This window comes from Stenella coeruleoalba (assembly GCF_951394435.1).
Source record: "Stenella coeruleoalba genome assembly, chromosome: 16".
Lineage (NCBI taxonomy): Eukaryota > Metazoa > Chordata > Mammalia > Artiodactyla > Delphinidae > Stenella > Stenella coeruleoalba.
Genome location: NC_137162.1, coordinates 46,574,720 through 46,599,586, shown reverse-complemented (window position 1 = coordinate 46,599,586; position 24,867 = coordinate 46,574,720). Strand labels below are relative to the sequence as shown.

The window sequence follows — 24,867 nt, the reverse complement described above, 5'->3', positions numbered from 1 at the left end:
AAAAACTTAATGTAGTTAAGGTGTAAACTCATCCCAAATTGGTCTAAAGATCAATGTGATTCCAATGAAGATTCCAGCAGGATTATTTGTATGTATGAATAAACAGATTCTAAAATTTATATTGAAAGGAAAAGGAGCTAGAAATTCAGAACAATTTTGAAAAAGAAACAAAGTTGGAGGATTCATGCTTCCTGATTTTAAAACTTCCCATGTAATTACAAAATGTGGTATTGATGAAGGGATAGTATATTGATCAGTGGAATAGAAAACAGAGTCCAGAACTAGATCCATATAAATATGTTCAAAATGGTCAATTGTTTTTTGACAAAAGTTCAAGAGAAATTCAATGGAGAAACAACAGACTTTTCAACAAATTGTGTTGAAACAATTGATTATCCAATATGCAAAAAAATTGAATCTCGAACTAATGAAATTAACTCTAACTCAAAATGGATCATAGGTATGTAAAATATAAAACCATAAAACTTTTAAAAGAAAACGAAGGAGAAGGTTTTCATGACCTTGAATTTGGCAAAAGTACAACCCGTAAGAGAAAATATTGGCAAATTGAACTTCAACAAAATTTGAAATTTTTGCTCTGTAAAACAAACAAAAATTCATATCCAACAAAGGACTAGTATCCAGAATCTATAAAGAGCTCAAGGTCAACAGTAAGAAAGAAGACAATACAATAAAAAAAAATGCCCAAGGGATTTGATGAGACATATCACCATAGAAGTTATATGAGTGGCCAGTAAGCCCACAAAACCACAAAGCATTGCTCAGTTATCATTAGTCGCTAGGGAAATGCAAATGGAGATCACAGGTACCACTGCACAGTTACTAAAATGCCTAAAACAAAACAAAACAAAACATAAAAACCAATAATACAAAGATTTGGCAAGGGTGTGGAGCAACTAGAATGCTCATATATTGTTACCGGGGGTTCAAAATGGTACAATCGCTGTGAAAAAGTTTGGCAATTTCTGATAAAATTAACTGTATACTTATCATATGACCCAGCATTCCCCCAACTAGGTATTTACCCTCCAAAAAACTAAAACCTCATGTTCACACAAAAACTTGTGTTTATAGCTGCTCTCTTCATAATTGCCAAAAACAGAAATAAAAAACCTGAAGGTCTCTCAGTGGATGGATAAGAAATTGTGGCTTATCCTTACAATGGATACTATTAAACATAAAGAGAACAAATCTATTGATACATGCAACAGCTTGGATGACTCTCGGAAGCATCTTGCTGAGTAAAAGAAGACAGTCTTAAAAGTCTGCATCATGAATGATTCCGTTTATACAACATTCTGGAAAAGTCCCAACCATAGGTACAGAAACTAGATCAGTGGTTGCCAGGGAATAGGGATGGGGAAGGTTTGACAACAACAGAGCAGCACAAGTGAGTTTTCTGGGGTGTTGGAACTGCCTGTACCTTGACTGTGGTGGTGGTTACGTGAAGCTGTACACGTTAGAGCTCAGAGAACTGTATACAAAAGAAGCAACTTTGCTGTAGGTAAATTTAAATTTTTTAAAAAACTTAAAAATATTTGGGACTCCATAGTCTAGTTCTGTCGTTCTCAGCCTGGCTTGGAAGTCTGTGACGTTTTCATGCCCCCACTCAGGCTTGTTCTGCCCTGTGAAGGGCATCCACACGTGTGTCATGTGGGCGCTGCTGGGTATGTATGCGTGTCTACACATGCACACTGCGGGGAACAGCTATACACAAGGTGACATATCAGAAAAACTGTCCTACCGCACTTGAGTTAGAACCTTAATTAAAAAAAATATGGACTGAGATCAGGGGAGCCTGAGTTCTGATCATGTTTATCAATGATTTCTCATGGTAAGGTTGCCAGACTTAGCCAATAAAATTGCAAGATGCCCAGTTAAATTTGAGCTTCAGATAAACAGTGGATAGTTTTGAGTATACGTATATCCCAAACATTGCATAGTTCTGTATTTTATTTGACAACTCTATCCCATGGATCTGAAAAAGTAGGAAAGTTTCCTTTGTCCATGATCCTTGTTAGTTCTTTGGGACTAATTTAAGCCAACTCCGTGTGCTTATTCCTGCATTCATTCATTCATTTGTACACTCAATTCAGTAAGTATATCGAGAGCCTACTAGGTACCAAAACTATGTGTTATTTATACAGGTGAACAGTAAGTGGGGCCAGTCTCTAAGCTCAAAGAGCTAAAATCTAGGTTGTTACTGATTCTGGCCACCAAATTCCGAGTCCCAAAAAGCCTAGGCTGTCTTTTGTATTTCTTGTATTTGAGATAAAGTTCAGCTGAGGGAGGACAAACACATCAAGTATGGGCAGAAGGGCCTAGATGGGAAGGATGCTTCCAGTAGACTGGAGATCCAGCTAGGTGAGCCCAGCTGTGCCTGGTCCCCCACAGCCCTCCCATGGTAAGAAGCCCTCCTTTCTCTGATGACTGATGGGGAGGAAGCAGCATGGGGCTGTCCACAGGGACTTCTCCATTAAGGAGCTTCTCCCCACCAGGTCCTTTGGCTCAGAGCCTGCTCATTCATTCATCACCTGCAGGCAAAGTAGGGGCTGGCCGGGATAAGCAGCTGACCTCCTCCTCAGTGCATCTGGGCCCCCAGACAGCCCCCACCCTCTTCATGCTTCTCCTCAGGGCCGCTCTACCTGGCTGGGACCCTTGCTTTTGGTTGTGGAGGGCAGGGTGTGTTGCTCAGGGTCCATTCTGACCCCTCTAAGCTGTGAGAACCACTAGAAGCAGACCGGTGCCGGGAGCCCCCAAAGCCCAGGGACACCCCTTTTCTTATACAACTCTGAATGGTCAGCATCCTGCCCAGGTCTGCCCACTGGGTAGGAGAGTAAGTATTGGCAAAAGAAGTGTGAAACTGATGATCTTTCAATACAACTAAATCTGATTAGATGAACTGTTATTATCAATTCATAGCGTCCTCAAATATCAGCGTGGGATCAGTCCACACCAGGGAAGCTGGCAACTATAGAGAGAAAGAAATGTCAATAGATAATCAGATAGATGGATAGGTAGATAAATGAACAGACAGGTGGATGAACAGACAGATAGATGGGTAGTCAAATAATAGATTGCATTTCACATGAACAGCTTGGAAACCCAAATATGAGAAGTTTCTAAACGTACTTTTTGTCTTGTACAATTGGTTTTTATACTTTAGGAAAATTGGACCAGTTGGTTTGACTTTAATTTCTAATTAATTTTTCTATCTAGTCATTGTGAATCAAACAGCATGTTGGGACACCCCATGGATATCTAAATTAAAAATGTAATGGCAACTTATATTTTAATGCCATCAGAATATTTGCAAGCATTTTCACATCTTGCTAACACAATCTCACAATAATTACTTCACCCTTTTCACCGATGCATTGAGACCAGGATAGACATATTGTACAACTGAAACCCCCAAAGTTACCGTCAATATTTGGGACTAACTTCATAACAAGCTTTCTGCCATGTGGATGAGAAATGTCTTTTGCTTGTGGGACATCTCTTAAGGGGAAGTAATGCAAACTTCCCTCAGTGAAGTCACTCATTCAAACGTCATTATTCTTTCTCCCAACTCTCATAAGACCCATTCACTAGATATGTAAGGGGAGAGCCTCGCCTCTGCTGTGACTTCCCATGAGCCTTCAGATCACTCCCTGTGCCCTCCACCCCTTCCCAGAATGAGCTGTTCGTTCATGTGAAAAGCCCTGTGGCAGGTGGAGACGTGAGTGGTCACTGCGGGGCTCTCTGTTGAGTGGGTGTGTCTAGAAGCTCTGCCAGACCTCTAAAACAGGCACGAATGTTCAACTGAGGCATCGTCTGCACTGGAGGAAAGAATTACTGTTTGTCCAGCACCCACTCTGGGCCAGGAACTGTGTGCTCTACTACTTGCTTTACAATTTTGTCTGCTTTTTGGAGTATAGACTCACTGGAGGTATAACCATTAAGTGGTTTTATTTTTTCCACCTCTGCCCCCAGCTGCATTATATCGAGCCCTGCTTTCCTGTGAGCAGAAGGACAGATTGCTAGGAAGGGGACAGACTAGAGGCAGAAAGATTTCTGTGCAGCTCACAGCAATACCGCCACCACTGGCAGAGATGATGGAGAGAATGACAGCAGGAGAGAGATGTGGACAGTGGGGGTAGAGTCTTACAGGGACCCCACAGTTATGGGGGTTTTCCGACATCAATTTTGGAAATGCTTCACAATGTCAAGAGCCACTTACTACTCTTCATTCAGGTGATATGTACCAAAGTATTGCAAGCGTGCTGCTGGACCATTTCTGTATCTCTAATCTCCATAGTAATTATGCAGAGTGTCAGTCCTATTTTTAATATAGGAGAATTGGGGCTCAAAGAAGTCAAGTGCCTTCCCCAAGTTCACAAGACAACACAGCTCAGGCAAACCTAGGCTACGTAGCTATTACACACCTACAAGCCTAGGTGTGTAATACCGAAGTTTGTGATCATCCCACTACACTATCCTGCCTCTCTTTTCCTTCTGTTGCCTTTTCTTTAGGCTTGTTGCCTGTTATCCCACTGTCCAGGGACCAATGTGTGGGGTGCTTGTTTTCAGATATATATATGTGTATATATCTGAATATAGCTGAATAATACGGATTTTAAACATATTCTACTAGTGGAGTCATGTAAGTGTAAGAGCGTGGAGATTGACGAGGAGAGAAGGAGGTAGAGAGAGAGGAACAGTTTAAAGGGTACATGTAATGCCACCAGCCAGTTCATTTAATGGGCCTGTGCCCCAAGTGGGCGGTGATAGAGACAGAAGTCTGTTGTTCCTCGGCCCCGCCAGTCCCCGCGAGCCCCCGTGGTGTGAGCTTCCTGTAAAGATGCAGGTTTTCGCCCAGCATGGCCCCAGAACCCTGGCCCACAGCATTCCCACGTGCCCACCAGAGAAGCCGGCCCTCTGCTGCCCTGGGCCGGTGTGGGGAGGCGGGGGGAGGGCTGCCGGCTGTGCAGGGCCCTGAGAGGCTGTGTGCAGCCACCAGAAGTGTGATTTTCACAGCGTGGGCTCACTGGGACACCTAACACTTGTAAGATGCACTTCCGCGGTTCCCAAACAGCAGGCCTTCTCCGAGTGTGGGTCCTACGATGCGCTCCACCCCCTACAGCCCCCAGCACACACATTCTCTCCGCCAGCCCTTAGAGGCCCTTCATGCCTCCTTCACACAGCAGGCGCCCTCCAGTTCACCATTTCATTCAGTCCTCACAGCTCTCCTCTGAGGTAGGAATATTCCTCCCACCCAAAGATAAGGACCTGGGGGTGGGGTGGGTGTAAAGTGGTTTATCCAAGCTCACACCACTCGCCTTACTCCAGGGCTTCTGGGTGGGATGTTCTTTCCATGACATCAGAGCTACAGCACACAGAGTGTCTGTGTGGAAATTATTAGGTTCACTTCATTTGGCAATTATCTGGTTAATTTGATCAGCGCAGTGCTAAGGATCTTCTATTATGCATGTGTACCTTCCTCTACCCCTAATATCGTGTACTTCTGCAACCTCAGCACCAGGGTGGGTCTGCACATGTGCTGCCTGGGAAGCCATTATCTGTCAGACTGCCCTCTTCCCCTGGCCGGTAATAAGAATTCAACTTTTATTTGGAGCAAAAGTTCCCAGGGGGTCACATGGCCCAATAACAAAAGATGATGATTTCTTATTGGTTTAATAGCATCTATTTTGTAATTCTGAATGTACTCTGTTTTAATTGGATTTGTTAAAGGAACAAAAGGGAATAGGTGCCTTACAATTAAAATAAAATGTTAAGATTATTAGTTTAACAGACTAGAAATGCCTTGTTCATCAACCAACACATTCAAAGCACACAAAGCAACCTTGACACCCGGAAAACAAAGCACCAAAGTCAGTGCTGGCACCTTTAAATCCCAAGAGGTGAGCATTAATTCAATTTCAATCGCCGTGGTTTAAGCACTGCTATTGCCAGACGGACCCGATTGCATTCTCTCCTCACAGCCGTGCCTTCCATTGCAGATAAGGAAGCTGGGCTCAGAGAGGTGACTTGGCAGGGCGAAAAGCGCAGGGGCTTTAGACCCACGTGGGTCGCCACCCAGCTCCCCATTTACTGTCAGGTGACCCTGAACAGTCTGTGGAGCCTCACTGAGCTTCAACCCCGACTTCCGTAAATGGGATAACAAAAGTGGCTGCTTCTGAAGGGTGGCGTGTGGGTGAGTGAGGGCCTCGGAGGACTTTGCTGTGACGGTAGGGGATGGAGTGCAGGGAGGAGCCACAGCTGGACAGGACAGCACAACTGATGACAGTGGAGCCAGCACTCCAGGATTCCAACTGGGTAAAACCCTGATTCAGACGCCACAGCCCAGTGTACTTACTTGCTGGGGCATTCCCACCTCCCAGGTGCAGACCTCAAATTACTTTATTGGGAGGACAAAGAGATATAGCTCCTTTGAGGCACAGAGCCACCCACGCACCCAGGATCGCAGAGTGGGGGGCATTTCTCAAGTGCCCAGTGATATGTGCATTCTTTCTGCACCATGACCCCATCTGGCCCCAGTGAGAACTTGCTGAGGGGTGGACATGGCACAGACCCAGGTGTACCCAGCTGTGTGCACTGGCCAGCCCCGTGGTGCGGTACCTCCATTTGCTGTACAACAGTCCCTAGCTCCGAGGAAAGCTTTGCTGTAAACCCGCCTACCTGTGAAGTTGTGAGATACCTTGAAGGGGAGCCCTGAGGATCAACTGTAAGGGAACAGCCAAACCTTCCCTGGCCCTTTGGAATTCATTTCTTCATCAGTAGTTCGCATTGGATAACTACTATCAACGAGGCGCTGATTTATGCAGCAAACTAAATGAAGGCTCTGCTCACATCCTAAAAGGGAGATGAACCAAAGCAGACAAACACCACCAGGTGGCGAAGAGCGCCAAGAACAGAAAGAGCAGGGGCAAAAGAAATGAGAGAGGTGTTGGGAGGTGTGGTCTTTTGAAGAGGTGACCAGGAAGGGCATCTTTGAACAGAAGACATCCGAGCAGAGACGGAAGGAAGTGAGGATGCAGGGAGGCAGGGAGGGGGTTTCAGACAGAGGATGCTCCAGATGGAAAGGCTCTGTGACAGAGGGATGGGGAGGGACAGCATGAGGGTGGGAGAAGGAAGGAGGGAGGGAGAGAGGAAGGAAGGGAGGCCAAAGACATGATTTTAAAAAAACAAAACCCAGGGCAGACATGATCTGGCGTATTTTTCAAATGATACTTCAGCTGTTGTGAGAAAAATCTCCAGGGCGTGTCAAACCAAGGAGAGAAGGCCAGTCCCTACACTTCCCCCAGAGTGACCACAGACAGGGCCGTGCCCTCTCCTCTCTAATTTCTACCTGAGCCAGGAGGAAACCCAGCCCCGGGACAGCCCCATGCTCTCCTGAGTCTCCGACAAGCTTGGCCATGCTAGAGAGTCAGGGGAGGGGGGCGTGGTACGCAGCCACTCTTGTTTCCCTCTAGAGATGTTCTCTCAGAACCAGCAAGCCCACCACTGCACTGAAACCTCTCGGTCAAGCACAGATGACTGATATAAAAGCCACACAGCCTTCTGCGTGTGGGCGGCAGCAGTGTGGCGCAATGTGTGTGTGTGTTTATTTAAACCTCAGCTAAACTTTCCCCCCATCCAGAGGTGAAGGGCATTGGAAGGACCATGGTCTCATTTTTAAAGGGATACTTTAGGTTAAAGAAAAAGGGTGCAAAAGGATGGTTTGGGGCTCTTTGTATGTAAGGCACCTGTCTTTCAAAAATGCTGTGACTTCTGATCCTTTTTCTGTAGAAATATTTTCTGAATTCACGTTTCCCTTTTCTCCTTGAGTCTTTATCAGGCTTATTTGAAGTTATTACTAAAACATTCAGGACTATCATTAAGAAGAGAGAACCCTTTTCGGGTGACTTTGGACAAATCGATACAACTTGCTAGGAATGATGTGAACAAAGGCAGCATAGCGGCCCACACTTTGTTTAGGACAGGGAAGCTCTTCAGCATTTTACAAATAGGGATATTACCCATGTATTAGCCATTCTGTCTGTTCCCTTCCTGTTATGTGTAAAGTAACTCAATAGAAGACAGGCACTTGGACAGCAGGGAATGTGGAGGCTTTGAGGCCAATAGAACTGGGCTCCATCCCCACCTTCACTGCCAACCTGGTTTTAGTCATGAGCTCAGTTTACTGATCTGCAAAATGGGTTAGAAAATTGCAAGTTGTTGTGAAGAGTAGATGAAGTGATGAGTGTATGTTAAGTGACTAGTGTGCACTGGGTACTCAGTGAATGGTAATCTGGTTCCTGGCACCTTTATGATGGTAAATAATGCTGATAGAGTCACCAAACAGCACCATATTGATTGCCTCCCTCAAATTAGTAGCCGCAAGACACTCCCCACTGATCATTAATCCCAGATGTAGGATTTGTGGAACAATCTTTGCTGATTCCCAAGCACAAAGGTCTTTGCAGCCTTTTAAACACAAATTATTAGCAATAATAGTGATAATAACAAAAGAAAAGAAATGTAACAGCAACTTGTAGATATGATAATACCTTTGTCCACTTTTAACCTCTAGAGCTTGCTAGAGCCCAGGCAACTCACTTGCTCATTCATTCATTCATTCATTCATTTGATCAACAGTTTGTACTCGAGTCATTCTACAGGTCAGATCAGATGAGAAGATATGCAGTGAGCATGACAGACATGTTTCTCGTGAAACTCCTATTTTAGGAGAAGCAAATCAAGCAAGAAAAACAAAACAAACAAAAAGAGCCAAGATTATGTCAGGTGGTTTAAATGCTCTGCAAAAAATAAAACCTGATGATGTGAAAGGGAACACCCAGGGTCAGGAGAGAATGTTGATGGGGGCGGGCGGTGGGGGGGACTAATTTAGACTGAGATAGATGGGGAAGTCCTCTCCCAGGTGACGTTTGTGCTGAGACTTGAACACTAAGAGGCCATGTGGGAGGATTTGGGGAAGAACACCCCCAGAAAGGGGCATACCAAGTGCAAAGTCCTAACAGTGGGGAGAAAAAGGAGATGCGGGGGTGGCTGGAGCAGGGTCAGCAAGGAGAGGGTCGAAGATGAAGACAGAGGACTTTATGGAAGGTACAATACGTTGCGTGCATTATCTCATTTAATTCATCCAGCCCACTTAACAGGTAACGCACCAAGCCCCAGAGCACATCCCTTGCCAAAGTCACACGCTAGTCAAGCAGAGGCAGCCCTTGTCTGTGGGCTTCATTGCCATGTGGCTTGTCCATGAAAATTTGACTTGACAACGTCAAACTTTGGCTCTGTGGGCCGACAAGGAAGCTCCTGACTCATCATGTTTTCCAGACACTACCCTACCTGAGCTAGATCCTGTGGGAACGTTCATAGCAGCCCAGGTCAAGCCCCATCCTTAAGGCTCATCCCTCACTGAAAAGAAGGCACGCGTGTGTTTTCTCACCCGGCTCTGGGGGTTGAGATGAGTTCTATTATGTGAGACAGGTAGAGAGCTCAGAACTTGAAAATTGGCAATGAATCCAACTGGCCGTGAGCTGAAAGCTGGTGATGGTTGGTGCAGCCCATCATGCCCACTTGGAGGGGCGTGGTTCAGCTGCACGCCTCATGTTCTAAGAGTACCAGGGACCAGGAAATATCACCTAGCTTTGATGAAGACCCACCCAGATGATGGGTAGAGGGAAAGAGCGTGAAGTCCTCCCCTTTCATCAGCATTGCCAAGCAAAGAGTGGTGGGCAACAGTGGGAGACCCTTGGAGCCCCAAGAGGAAGCTGGCACCGCCAAGCACCAGGCCTTAAAGGTCAGTCTCTAGACAACAGTAGGGCTCAGGCACACTGAAGAGTGGACAGGGGCAGCCTCAGCTCCTCCCTTCCCCCTCCAGACTGAGGCTCAAGCCCAGAGTCACCCCAGCTTGAAGACCAGTCAGAGCTGTGTCCCTCCCTAGTTGTATGACTTAGCACACGTTTCCTGACCTTTCTGACTCCCCAGTTCTTCACAGAAGAGCTGGTCATCAGCACCTGGTTCACATAACAGCCATACGGTTTGTAAATGTATTGAGAACCTACTATGTGCCAGACTGTTTGCAAATCAATTTAACACATTCAGATTAGATTCCTGCCTTCAGACTGCGGGTATGGATTATACTGACCACCTGCTCTGGGCCAGGCATTTTAAAGACACTGTAAATAGTTCTTACACCTGCCTGATCTATTTATTGTTTTTCATCTCCACTGGACAGATACGGTGCCTGAGGCTCAGAGAGGCCAAGTAGCTTGTCCAAAGTCACAAAGACTCAAAGTAGGGGCACCTACCTTTGCCTGTTGTGGAAATAGAGACGTGCGGCGTGATTCTAGTGTGTTCCATGAAGAATTCCTCCTTACAATTAAGGCCCAGCCCAGCCTAGGACTCAACCATTTGTTCGTGGGCTGCAGTGTTCAGGATCACTCGTAGAAATGGTTTGCCTCCAGACGTCTCAAAAGACAGACTGTGCTCCAAACCCCAGCACAGTCAGCAGAAATCAGGTGAGGTCTGCTGAGGTTGCCTCCACAGGCTGCAGCCTCCTAGCTGAACGAGCACTGCAGTTTCCTTAAAGGGGTAACTGGGTGGGTGAGGGAGCAGTTCAAACACTAGTCTCCACCTGCTTGTAGAGCAGGAAACAACGTTCAAAGAGACTGAGACTTTGGAAAGATCATAAAGCATGACCCCAAAGCCCTACAGATTCCCACACTAACCTCCCAAGCTTGTCCATGGCCCGGGCGCCGGAGAACGCCCAGCTGGGTCCCCAGCTAGCTGCCCTTCCTGCCTGGGGCTCGGGGCCAGCTTCCTCCTCTCCTACATAATGAATTAGCTGGTGTCTGGGTTTTGTAAATAAAGCACACCAGGAGGACAGCCATTTCCAAAGTTGCTTACTCAAAAAGCTGAGAGAAAGAGAGTTTGAAGAGGTTGTAGTTTGGCAAAGTTAAAGTAAAATAAATGCAACCAGAGGAAAACTTACCCTGTTCTGCCGGTTCTTCCTCCTCAACTGTGAAACTTTGTCACCAGGCAACAAGAGACCTGCGACCTGGTGTTAATTAGCATAATCTTGACGCCAGCCTGCAAGGTGAGAGAACACAGTGCCGAAAGGTTCTGCAGGACAGGGTCTGGGGTCCCTGGGGCTTGCAGTGGGCTTCTTCCTGGCTTCCCCAAGCAGTGCCCTGGGGATTACAATAGCAGGACGGTTGCTTTCCATGGCGACCTCCAGAGTTGCTAACAGAGGGGAAAGAACCACGTTTGCCTCTTTGAAGGGACAAGTGTCTTACTTCTCTAGCATTGAGTCCCATGAAATATCATTCGACTTCCTTGTAATTTGCCCCAGTATTTCTTTCTGCTCTTTGGTTTTTGAGAGGGCTGTCTTTTATCTATTTATTTGAATTTAATTATTTCTTGCAGTTTTCTTTACGCCCTTTTCCCATGATTAGATCAGAGTGACTATAATGCTCATAAAAATCAGACATGCAATAATGATTTTTTCTTAATTAATATTATGCCACTCAATGCTAGTATGTAGTTTCTAAACTCGACATTTTGAATGAATGTGCAATACTGAATCTGGTGGACTTTGCTTTTCCTGTTGTTTCCAGTTTGGCACTATCATGAATAAGGCTGCAAGGAAGATATCTGGTCATTTATAGTCTTTTTGTTCAGTTTCTTTTCCTTTAAATTAAATTCCCAGAAATTGAGAAATTTGGCAAAAAGGATAAATGTTAAAATTATTTTGCAAATAATAAAATAACATTGTAGAACAATTAGAAAATACATATATAGAAACAAAAATATAAAAACACTCTAGGGCTTCCCTGGTGGTGCAGTGGTTGAGAGTCCGCCTGCCGATGCAGGGGACACGGGTTCGTGCCCCGGTCCGGGAAGATCCCACGTGCCGCGGAGCGGCTGGGCCCGTGAGCCAGGGCCGCTGAGCCTGCGCGTCCAGAGCCTGTGCTCCGCAACGGGAGAGGCCACGGCAGTGAGAGGCCCGCGTACCGCAAAAAAAAAAAAAAAAACACTCTAAATTGTATTACCCAGGTTGAAGTTTAAAAATAAATTAAATAATTAGCAAATAAATAATTTGAAATGCAAACTTAACCCAAGCAATGAAAATTTTGGCAAGTACAAAAAAGCAAAATGAAAAAGTTTAAATTAAAAAATATAATAAATCATTAAATTAGAAATATAATTAACTATAAAATTTTTTAAATACATGAACACCACCACCATCCTATTTAATCCAAAATGAAAGAAAATAGATCATTTAATTTAGACAATAAATGGATTTAACATAATGAGCAAATGAAGATAACTAGAAAATTAAAAGTTACCTGAACTCCTACAACTTAGTGCATTTCTAATTAGAATATTCAAAAAGCACGTAATTTAAATTAGAAAATAAGTAATCTGAAAGTCATAAAACACAAATAAGCAAAAATAAAATCATTACTTTAAGGGAGAAAATACACAAGGAAAATACCTTTAAAAATTTTTTTTAAATTTTAAAAATTTTATTGAAGTATAGTTGATTTACAATGTTGAGTTAGTTTCTTCTGTACAGCAAAGTGATTCAGTTATACATATATATTCTTTTTCATATTTTTTTCCATTATGGTTTGTCACAGACTATTGAATATAGTTTCCTGTGCTATACAGTATGACTTTGTTGTTTATCCATCCTATATATAATAGTTTGCCTCTGCTAACTCCAGACTCCCAGTCCTTCCCTTCTCTACCCCCCTCCACCTTGGCAGCCACAACTCTGCTCGCTATATCTGTGAGTCTGTTTCTGTTTTGTAGATATGTTGATTTGGATCACATTTTAGATTCCCCATATAAGTGATATCATATGGTATTTGTCTTTCTCTTTCTGACTGACTTCACTTAGTATGATAATCTGTAGGTCCATCCATGTTGCTGCAAATGGCATTATTTCATCCTTTTTGATGGCTGAGTCATATTCCATTGTATGTATGTACTACATCTTCTTTATGCATTCATCTGTCAGTAGACATTTAGTTTCCCTGTCTTGGCTATTGTAAATGGTGCTGCTGTGAGCATAGGGGTACATGTATCTTTTTGAATTATGATTTTGTCTGGGTATATGCCCAGGAGTGGGATTGCTGGATCATATGGCAACTCTATTTTTAGTTTTTTGAGGAACCTCCATACTGTTTTCCATAGTGGCTGCACCAATTTACATTCCCATCAACAGTGTAAGAGGATTCCCTTTTCTCCACACCCTCTCCAGCATTTGTTATTTGTAGACTTTTTAATGATGGCCATTCTGACTGGTGTGAGGTGGGTCCTCACTGTAGTTTTGATTTGTATTTCTCTAATAATTAGCAATGTTGAGCATCTCTTCATGTGCCTATTGGCCATCTGTATTTCTTTTTTTGGAGAAATGTCTATTTAGGTCTTCTGCCCATTTTTCCATTGGGTTGTTTGTTTTTCTGTTGTTGAGTTGTATGAGCTGCTTGTCTATTTTGGAAACTAAGCCCTTGATTGTATCGTTTGCAAATACTTTCTCCCATTCCGTAGGTTGTCTTTTCGTTTTGTTCATGGTTTCCTTTGCTGTGCAAAAGCTTGTAAGTTTGATTAGGTCCCACTTGTTTAGATAAATACATTTTAAAATACAGATATGTAAAACCTTATAAAAATTAAAGCCACTCAGTTTCAGCATCTAGAGGTAACTTTATGTTATATAAACTTCCAGACTTTTCATGCATTGACAGCATCAGGTTTATGGCATGGTTGTGCAATAATCATTTGGTAATTTTGCTCATGTTCATTTCTAACTCCAAATATACACAAGTTACCAATTTGTCAGGTAACTGCTCTCTAATCCAGCCAGAACAAAGATTTTTGTTGTCGTTTTATTAATTTGCTTGTGTGCGCTTGTCTTTAGAGTCAGGGCCTGGGGTCAAGGAGTGGTCCAGCAAGCGCTCTGCACAGCCCGGTGTGCTGGGCTTTCATGGGTGCCTGCACCAGGCTTCAGCAAACCCTCATGAGCTTCCCTAGTCTGCACTCCATCTCTTACCCCACCTCCATTTCCACATCTGAAGGTGGAGATCATGGCTATCTCATTGAGTCGTTGTGAAAATTAGACAATTGACAAAAAGTCTTTGCAGTTTCCAGTGCATTAGACAATTATTATTATTGTTTGAATGCAAAATTTCTACATGTTAAAGAAATAAAGACAGGAAGTTATAATAGAAATATTATAGAAGGTCAATATCCTGTTAATTCAGGAGGACATCTCTGAACTGCAAGAACGCCTGTCTATTAATGGATTTCTGTTGACCTACAGTCTAGGTCTGAAAACTAGGCTAAACTCAGATTTGCTTCTGAGGAGGGAAAAAGGAGCAGGAGTGTGTTTCTATTACCAGCCTCTTGGCTCCTCGTGGAAAACTCTGCCCACCCCACAGACTGCTTCCCCAGCATGCTCCTCCAGAGCGCACCCAGGCGAGAGGCAGGGCAAGATGCTGGCCAGGACTTGCCCTGTCTTGAGGCACAGCACAGACCATTAGTAGACACGTTTCTAGTTTGCCAGGATGAGTGAATTTTCTTCTCCTTGTGGTCTGTGTTTTCTTGACACCCATGGGTTACTCACTAACCCATTTCACCATGGCCTCATAACTGTTTTGCAAGTAGAAAAGACACAGGAGAATTTAGAGAGGCATCAGGTTTTTTAAACATGTCCACTTCAGTTCAGGAGGCCCAGTTTCCCTGTGGGACCTCCCTGGATGTATGCGAGGTTACTCTCTTAGTGCCTAAGGACTAGCCATAGCCCGCTAGTCCCAGAGGTGAGGAGGAGGAGGATGGGCAGATCTCCCACCCCTTCCTGGGCTGAGATGAGTTCCTTGGCAGAGACCCTTTGGGCCTGGACTAGCCCACCCTCTGAAGGCCCCTGGTAGGCTTCTCTGCCAGACTCCCTAGGGAAGATGTGAGTTCCTGGGCTGTGCCCTGGCTCACTCTGGGAGACAGGCTCAGGGTAGAGTGGAGGTATCAGTCAGGTGGAGCTGGACCAAAGGGGCAGAGTCAAAGGCAAGACGCTGAGGCAAGCCATGGGCACTGAAGGAGGAGTAGGAAATGCCCCAAGGCCACGTGACGGCAGCACTCACGCTTCAGACCACTTCTAGGAGTTCAAGGACACAGATGTGATTTAAAGTGAAGCAGCACAGATAAAAATCACCTCTGAAAATAGGGAAGAATTTGGACCCAGCCTAGCGGTTGACCACACACAAAGTTCAGCTTGAAGATAGTGCCCCACCTTTGGAAGTCATCCAGAGCAGTTTAGATACCTGTCTTGGGATGGGAGTGAGGTTGGTAAGATGTCCTCTGTGGGCCCACCGTGCTAGGCCACCTTCAGGTTAGACAGAGTGACCTACCTAGTCCTCAGTGACTTTGAACTCATCCATTCTTCTCCACACCATGCCTGGTTGCCCAAGGGCCTGGACTCTTGCCCCATAGACTCCATGGCAAACCCTGAGCTGACAGAGCAGGAGATCTGATTCACAGCTGGCACAGTTATTCTAAGATCTTACAGAGTGGTACTGGCAGAACAAAGCAGGTCTTGACCAGAAGCAAGTCTTCACTTTTACACCACACTCTTCTTTCTCCCAGTGTAAAAAGAAAATCGGCCCTGCTCTCGGATAGCGTCAACATCAACTAGAACTATGCCCATTGAGGGAGCCCTGTATCCACACCTGTGCTAGCCTGTTCCAGACCCATGGTTACACTTGCTCCCCAGCACTCCTGGGTCAGCCATGTTTGAAGGATGAGGTAACAGTAGTTCAGAGCAGTCAGGTGGTGGGGGCAGGATTTGAACCCAGGTTCTGGTGACTCCAAACCAGTGGTCTTTCCCATGCTGCCTCCCTTGGACCTTGGAAGGGCTTTAGAAAGCCAAGAGCCATCTCTGGCACCTTGTTTAATATAAAATTTACACTGTAATAATGGAGTAGTGCAGTGTATCAACTCGTAAAGAAATACTTTAATCACCAGATATTTACAAAATTCACATAAACCATTCCAAGAGTTCTGTAATTGCCTTCAGATGAACATGAATTTTTTTAAAAATTTTTTTCAAAGAGAACTCACCTTTGGTGAGGTGTCTAGATGCTGGTAATGGCGTTTTTTTTCTGATGGTAATGAAATGATAGATCTTCCTTGGAGCTCATGGCTGATGAAATGAGCAGTGGGATGGTAAATTGCCTTTATCTTCCGCACACCATTCCGCCGGATGGCGATGTCACAAAAGACCACAGGTAAAATTCTAGAACTCTTTATGAAAAAGAAAAACAGGCTGTCTCGTTTCCTGGATCTTAATGGGCACATTTTGCTCCCCTATTCCCCTTCCACTGTCAGATTTCTAAAATAAAGTAGCAAGATTCACAGCTTTGCCATACCAGCTCCACATCCTTGTAGCTCAGCCCCACATCCTCAGAAAGGCTCAGAACACATTCTTTCCCGAGGTGGTCCACTTGGCTGTCTCCAGCCTGGGCTCCGTCCTCACTCACAACGTTCAAAGCAGTCTGCCTTCTGGAACTGGGGTGGTGGCGGGCTCACAGTCAGGGCGGGAAAGCCAGATCTTCACCTGAGCCTTTGCAAGCTAATGCAGTAAATGGGACCATGTTTTTGCCTGTTTGCTGTTGTTACTGTCTGCCTGAATAAAACGGCCCAAAAGGATGATTTCTCTACTGAGGGGAAGAGGTGAATCCCAGCCAGGGAGTTGCTTTCTGTTTTTGGGAAGTCTGCCAAGGAAAGTATTGAATGAGGAAGGGTGGGGAGCCCGGAACAGATGATGTGACAGCACTGCTGTGACGGGAAGATGAAGAGTCGCTGCCCCTGCTGGGGCTCTCAGGGAGCCAGGCCTTGTCCACACGAATGCCTGAAGCACCCTGGTGCAGTCCCCGTGGGTGGAACGTCCCCGTGGGATGCATGTGGGGGCGGGGTCTGTGGGTTCCTGAGCAGGACTGAGGCAGAGGGCATGGCTGGAGAGACGCAGGACTTGGTTTGGTTCAGTGGAACAGCCTGAACAAGAACCTGGTTTGGGGAGTAGAAGGGGAGTCTCAGGGAGACAGAGGGGGAAAGAAAACACAGCTAGAAAAGGAACCAAGTGACCTCAGAGGCCGAGGAACTGCGCCCTACAAATTCCTGCTGAGCGGAAGGGGCATTTCACATGGAGAAGGTTCCTTCCCACGCCCTCCCCAGCACTGCATCCTGTTACACTTTTACATTCTCCCCTACCACATGGGTCAAAAATGGTGTTTCTTTGGTTTGAATTGTGTTTCTTAATTGTATTTGTGGAAACATAAATCGGTACAGCCTCTTAAGAGGACAATTTGGCAATATGTAGCACACTTGAAAATTCTCATAGTTTTTAACCTAGTAGAACCATTGCCTGAAATGTATCTCACGGTTACACTCGCCAAGATTCAAGGCATGAAATCATCATGAGATGTAAGTCTCATAAGTCACAGAGATTTATGTCCGAAGATGATCACAGAAACATCATTTGTGAGGACAAAGCCCAGCACGGGGGAGGCTGCCACGAGTTCCCATCCATCTGTACGAGGGTGTCCTGCTGTTGTGGCCACAGGGCAATGTGGGCCGCCTCCACCGTGCCGTCAGGCCAAGGAAGCAGGGAGGAGACTCGCGCAGATAAGACGATCCCACATACCAAAAACATTTGTTTAAAAACTACTTGCGCATATAGACTGGTATATGGCTAAAACTCTCCTGGAGATTGACTGTGGATACTTCCTGAGTGGGAGCAGTGGTTTGTAGACTATTACTTTTATATTTCATGACCTTCTATATTGTTTGCCTTTCTTAACCACACACATATATTCACATGTGACATGTATTCACACGCATGTTGTGCACATGGGCAAAGAAGACCAAGATGCGGCTGTGAAAGCCCAGTGTGGAGTGTGAGGCCCCCGAGCCTGCTTCTGCACGGCCCTGGGGCTCCTCGGGGCCACGCCTCAGGCAGCAGCGCATTCTGCCATTGCATAAGAGCAACAGGGATGGCAAGAGCCCAGCCTTCAGTAGGGCAGCGAGGGGGCAGGGAGAGCTTGGGAAATAATCTTGCTGCCCTGGGAAGTCTGTGATTCTCCTGGGTGCCCTGGCGCTACGATGCCCCAGAAAGTTCCACCTCTTCCCTCATTCATGCCTTGAGATGTTTGGTCACCCCCATCATTTTCTGTCCCACAGGAGATACCCCGGCTCCGACAGGACCGTGCTGCAGAAATGGCAGGTAAGTGACCCCTCAGAGGACTCTGGGTCCGAGGAAACCCTCTGGGAATGCAAATCAGCAAATAGCTCAGGCCCCCAGGATGAAGAGAGAAAGCATGTGGATGGATCAGGAGGGATCTTGTTTTTGTTTTTTGTTTTGTTTTCATTTTATTGCTCTTTATTTTATTCTTTATTTTTCTCGGCCACACCACACGGCGTGTGGGATCTTAGTTCCCTGACCAGGAATCAAACCAGCACCCCCAGCATTGGAAGGTGGAGTCTTAACCACTGGACCGCCAGGGCGGTCCCAGGATCTTGTTTTTTTAATTTGTTAAAATGTCCCAAATATTTCCCTGAAAAGATCTCACTGATTAAAGGCGATTCTTGAGTCAGAGCTGGGGAGTGAGAGAGAGAGAGAGAGAGAGAGAGTGCGTGTGTATGTGTACACAAACCCTGTATACACACACACACACACACACACACACACACACACACACACACACACACACACACACACACACACACACACACGCTCCATCAGTGAAGGTGCATGTGTATAAATGAACACACAACTCAGGAAGGCACAGCGTTCACTTCTTGTCCTGGGAAGTCACACGTGGCTCCCAGACTGGATGACCTGACATTCAGCCTTGGGTTCTCAGTGGAAGGAAAGGACCCCAAGAGAGCTAGCCTTACAGATCACATAGCAACAGGAAAGGAGCTCTTGGTCACTCAGGTCCGAAATCCTTTCCCAAGGATCAGGCCAAGGAAAGGGGAGACTGCAGCATGCAGGTCCCATCAGAGACAGTGGCTGCACTGGCTGCTCGTTCACCAGTTGGCCTTGATGAATTTTTCCAAAATGCAGTCCCTGTCTCCACCTGTGACACCTTTAAGCAGAGCGCCCTAAGAGTGAGTGTTTTCCAAACACGCACAGTCAGGGGAAAGAGAGTTCCTGAAGTCCCAGAGGAAGACAGACCATTCAGCCTGCTGGTGAGGGCCTCTTTCCCGGTGACTGCAAATTCCCCCCAGCTTATGTTTTCAATCATAAAGAGGTCAGCAGTAAGTTTACCCAGCATTTGTGCTATTATTTTAATCCACTTTTGAGTATCACCCAACAGTGACACAGAAGAATGCTTTAGCCTTGGCTTGGACTGCTGAGTTGTATTTTTTCTTTTCCTGGCTGACTTTGCTTCCTGACTAAATTTGCTTCAGCTCATATTGGAATTAGCGTGGCCTCCCCAAGTTGGGCCAGTTCCAAGCACAAGGTGCACGGGGAATGGCGCAGGTGCACGCTGCCTGCTCCCACCTACACGATGAGGTTTCCTGGGCAAGCCTGGGAGTTAGACCCGCGTGGGCCTCAGGAGGAGGCCAACTGTGTTGGGTTTATCCTCTTTGACTCTTCTGCAGAAAAGGGACATGAGCAATTTCGAATATCTCATGCACCTCAACACCCTGGCCGGGAGGACCTACAACGACTACATGCAGTATCCAGTGTTTCCCTGGGTCCTGGCTGACTATACCTCGCAGGTACGTGTTCACGTGGGTGCTCTGCAGTGTCCTGTGGCTTTCTGACCCTGACGACCAGAGCACCCGAGGTCACGCGGAGCCTCTGAGACACTGTTCAGTCCACTTGGGTCTGAGGGCTGCTCTGGTCTCAGCCCCTCACCTGGGAAGAGGCCTCTGGAGTCTGGCTGCCTGGTTCCCTGTCCCAGCCCCACTTGGGGGATGACCCACATGACTAGGACAGTCGTTAACATACGCCCCCAAGGACTTCCTGGCTCACTCGCTACCATGAAGGCAAGAGATACTCATCTGCTGAGATACTGCCATGGACCAACACTGGTCCATCAAGTGAAGAGGGCCCTGAAATGTGTTCCTAGAACCAGCATGCAGAGCGAGGGAGAGAGAGGGGGGGAGGGTGAGAGAGAAGAGGAGAGAGCAAGAGAGAGAGGGAGGGAGGGTGAGAGAGAAGGGGAGAGAGCAAGAGAGAGAGGGAGGGAGGGTGAGAGAGAAGAGGAGAGAGCAAGAGAGAGAGGGAGGGAGGGAGGGTGAGAGAGAAGAGGAGAGAGCAAGAGAGAGAGGGAGGGAGGGTGAGAGAGAAGAGGAGAGAGCAAGAGAGAGAGGGAGGGAGGGTGAGAGAGAAGAGGAGAGAGCAAGAGAGAGAGGGAGGGAGGGTGAGAGAAGAGGAGAGAGCAAGAGAGAGAGGGAGGGAGGGTGAGAGAGAAGAGGAGAGAGCAAGAGAGAGAGGGAGGGAGAGAGGGTGAGAGAGAAGAGGAGAGAGCAAGAGAGAGAGGGAGGGAGGGTGAGAGAGAAGAGGAGAGAGCAAGAGAGAGAGGGAGGGAGGGTGAGAGAGAAGAGGAGAGAGCAAGAGAGAGAGGGAGGGAGGGTGAGAGAGAAGAGGAGAGAGCAAGAGAGAGAGGGGGGGAGGGTGAGAGAGAAGAGGAGAGAGCAAGAGAGAGAGGGAGGGAGGGTGAGAGAGAAGAGGAGAGAGCAAGAGAGAGAGGGGGGGAGGGTGAGAGAGAAGAGGAGAGAGCAAGAGAGAGAGAGAGGGAGGGAGGGTGAGAGAGAAGAGGAGAGAGCAAGAGAGAGAGAGAGGGAGGGAGGGTGAGAGAGAAGAGGAGAGAGCAAGAGAGAGAGAGAGGGAGGGAGGGTGAGAGAGAAGAGGAGAGAGCAAGAGAGAGAGAGAGGGAGGGAGGGTGAGAGAGAAGAGGAGAGAGAGAGAGAGAGAGGGAGGGAGGGTGAGAGAGAAGAGGAGAGAGCAAGAGAGAGAGAGAGAGGGAGGGTGAGAGAGAAGAGGAGAGAGCAAGAGAGAGAGGGAGGGAGGGAGGGTGAGAGAGAGAAGAGGAGAGAGCAAGAGAGAGAGAGAGGGAGGGAGGGTGAGAGAGAAGAGGAGAGAGCAAGAGAGAGAGAGAGGGAGGGAGGGTGAGAGAGAAGAGGAGAGAGCAAGAGAGAGAGGGAGGGAGGGTGAGAGAGAAGAGGAGAGAGCAAGAGAGAGAGAGAGGGAGGGAGGGTGAGAGAGAAGAGGAGAGAGCAAGAGAGAGACAGATACACAGACCCAGCAAGAACAAACTCCTCCCCCGTAACCTGACTTCAGTAACTGAGATGATGGTATGTGGACATCACCCCACATCTAGACCGGGACATGTAGCCATAAGGGAGGTCAGTGGCAACACCAGATCATCTGCTGTTCTGACCTCTGTCCCAGGACCTCAGCAGGCAGGGGAGGGAGGAGCGGGAAAGCTGACGCAGCTGGACCAAGGTGACGTCAGTGGGGGACGAGCAGGCTGTGGAGCAGTGTCCTGACCACCTAGGATCTGGACATCAGGAGGCGTGTTGGGCTGTGTATGTACAGGGCAGAAGGTGTCTGGGTCCTGGTGCAGATCAGCCTAGCCAGTCCTGCCTCGAGCTGTTTAGATGGCTGACCCCCAGAATTTGGAAAAGGGACTTCAGTTTTTTGTGAGCTCCCATCCACACGTAAGAGACTTAACACAGCAAACCTTTTCTCACCAGCCACACGTTGCTTCTTATTGCACTAGTGATCGTCTGAGGCCCAGGTATTTCAAAACCGAAACTTGCCAATCCCAGCTTCAACTCACATGTTGCTAAGTGGGGGGTCGCCAGCCCCTTTTATTTAACCCATACCCTGTATTAAAATTTTGATTACTTAACAGTGTTCAAAATTTGGGAGATTTCTCCTAAAAAGCTGGTTTTCCAATATCTTTTGGCGAATCCAGAGATCTGGCAACTATGAAACCCCATTCTGCCCTGGCAAAGTCAGCTGTAGCTGTGTGGGGTCTCCACAGCGCCATGACTCACGGGGGTCCCGGGAGTGCCTGCTTCACTGCCACCCGCACCTGGCTGTGACAGGTGAGGGATGGTGGCAGACCCTGCCTCCCCAGGAGCACTGTGGTGATTCACTGCCAGTGGAAAGGAGGAGGGGTGTAAAGAAACACCTCCTTCTATAAAGGACATGCAAACCCCAAGGACGCCCAGCCCTGAAAACTCTTCAGGGTTCCACCGTTGTGTATTCCAAGGGTAGGGAAAGGGTCGCCATTACTGCTTTCATCACCTGGAAGGGAGTGCGCCTTCAGAAACACGAGGCCCTTGCTCTCATTTCCTCCGCAAACGGATGACTTCTAAATTCCTAGAAAATCAGTGTGATTCTAAGCAAGAACCCTGAACTATGGAAGCAAACTGCTCTGTGAGGGCAGGAGCCAAGTGTCCATTGACAACAGGAATTCTTTTGAAAGTCTCCTGGGTAACTGGTGGCTATGTTCTGATTTGGGTCAACTTGGAACAGTTCAGTGTGAACTCAATCTTCCCCTCCTCTCATTTTCTATCTCTCCCTTATTAAGTCTTTGTGGATCACTGGTTGTGGGGCCATAAAACCCTACCAGGCCTGCTAATCACCAGAGGAGGGGGTCAGACCAAACGGCAATGAACCAATAAAGAGAACCATAAAACTAAAGAGCGTGGCTCCGGCAGTCTCGCTGGGGCACAAGAGGGTGCAGGGGAGTTAACTCCAGTTGCACATCTGCCTTCTAGACATTGAACTTGATGAATCCCAAGACTTTCCGGGATCTCTCGAAGCCCATGGGGGCTCAGACCAAGGAAAGGAAGCTGAAATTCATCCAGAGGTTTAAAGAAGTTGAGAAGACTGAAGGTGGGTAGATCGCAGCTTGATTTTTTTCTGCAATGCTCTTCATCTGAATGCCTTGCAGTGAGAGTTTATAACGATTTGGGTGTCATCTAGCCTACAGACAATTACATTTGGATAGAGAGCCCTCGAATTCAGTGGTCTGCACCCTGGCTGCATGTGAGAATTACCTGGGGAGCTTGTTAAAAATACTGATGTCTAGGCCTCACCTCTAGAAATTCTGATTTGAATAAGTCACGGTGGGGTGCAGCCTGAGTGATTCCAACATGAAATCAGGACTGAGGACTATGGTGCTGAGAGCTAACACCTCCATTCCCAGAGGCAGGCAAAGGCAAGGAAGTGACATCCGTTCAGCACTTCTGTATGCTAGGTGCAGGCCAGCCTGCGTTCATACACACAATGGTCCTTTTTAAAGAGAAGGAAATTGGAACTCAGTTTAAGCAGCTCACTCAAGGTGATAGCCTCCAAATGGCAGATCCTGCATTCGTCTGGCTCTGGAACCCAGCTCCCAAGTGCTGTTCATCTGCACATCCCCTTTACAGTTTTTTGCCACCTTCACATGCCAGCTGTCCTCTTAGTGCCTTACTGTTTTTCTTTAGGTCTATTCCCTTCTTAAACTTCAATGGATGTATTTTAAAGAGAAAATTTTCTATCATATATTTGATGTCCGCTGTATTGGTTTTCTCAAACACTTTGAAATAAACATAGCACTACTACAATAAGGAACATCCAGCCACGAACCATGTAAGCTTACCTCAAGAACCAGAGGCGGCACATTTCGGAAGCCTCACTCGGCCCCGAGGCCCTGCCTTTGGTGAGCAGGTTCTCAGCAGGCCGAGGAGCTCCTCTGCATCCCACACCACCCTGGAGGCCCCTGGCCTCTGCCCAGGGTCCCCACTGTGTGCAGGGCTGGCACTCAGACTTGTTGGGGGAGATGGGAGGAGATGGGAGGGGTGGGCAGGCCCTCCTTGCCCTGCTTATCTCCTTCTGAGGCTAAAGTTCGACCTATATGACCCATCTCAGTCCCCCCCACCTGCCCCCAGGTGCTGTTCCTCTGGCTCCACCAGGCACTGCTGGATCCTTCCCAGAGAGGCAGGCCAGAGGAGCATCCGCTCTCCCCAGCTGTGTCCCAGGCAGAGCCCACTTTGGTACCATTCTCTCCCATACTAACCTGGGTGTGCATTGGAGTCACACGTTGACTTTGGGCCCTTGCACAGGTACATCCAGCAACCTCCCAGACACCTCTGATTTAGAGAACTCGCACAGCACCGGGAGGGCTGAGGGCCGGGTGCGGCACTGCGGCGAGGTGGCAGAGCCGACGTGTGGAGGAGCCCATGCCGCCAGCCAGCTCTGCCACTCGCTGGCGATGGAGGCGAGTCTCTGACTCGCTCTGGCTTCTTCACTGGTGAAACGGAGATAATGAATAGCTCTGACTCGTAGGGTGGCTGTGTGGACTCAGGGAGGGTGTGACGGGAGACACACAGCACGCACGAGGTCCACGAGTAGCAGCATGGCTGGAATGGCCCGGCCAGGGCACTGTCTCTGCCTCAGCATGCCAGCTCCGTCATACCCTGGATGGAGCAAAACGGGGGAGTTTATGCCTCTGCCATGCAGGCCCCTCTGAGAATGAGGATACCTGAGTTCTCACTCATCCGGGGTGTCCCTGCATTAACAAGCCCCCCTTCCTCACACGGGGACTTTTATTCTAAAAGAGGCCAGGAGAGAGTGCTGCTGAGGGGACTGTAGGCACCTGAGGGCTCTCTCGGTGCCCTGAGTCAGAAGAGCAGAGCTCTGCCTCTCCGTGGGTCCTCAGCACAGCCTCCTCATGGCCTGGCTCTGCCACCTTCCTGAGGGCAGACCCCTGGGGGCCTGGCCAGTGCAGCTGAGGGTCTTGAATGTGCCTTTCACCCCTGGTGAAAATTTGG

At 47.4% G+C, this 24,867-nt stretch overlaps 1 protein-coding gene across 1 annotated transcript in view; it reads left to right on the top strand.

Moving 5' to 3' along the window:
• LOC307175471 (WD repeat- and FYVE domain-containing protein 4-like) overlaps positions 1–24,867 on the top strand; it is a gene marked incomplete at its 5' end in the record, with an annotated part of 227,684 nt that overhangs the window by 170,255 nt on the left and 32,562 nt on the right. Inside the window, 3 exons of the mRNA XM_079900580.1 lie at positions 18,265–18,307; positions 19,693–19,812; positions 22,831–22,948. Coding sequence (XP_079756706.1) covers positions 18,265–18,307; positions 19,693–19,812; positions 22,831–22,948 — 281 coding nt within the window. The remainder of the gene's footprint in view (positions 1–18,264; positions 18,308–19,692; positions 19,813–22,830; positions 22,949–24,867) is intronic.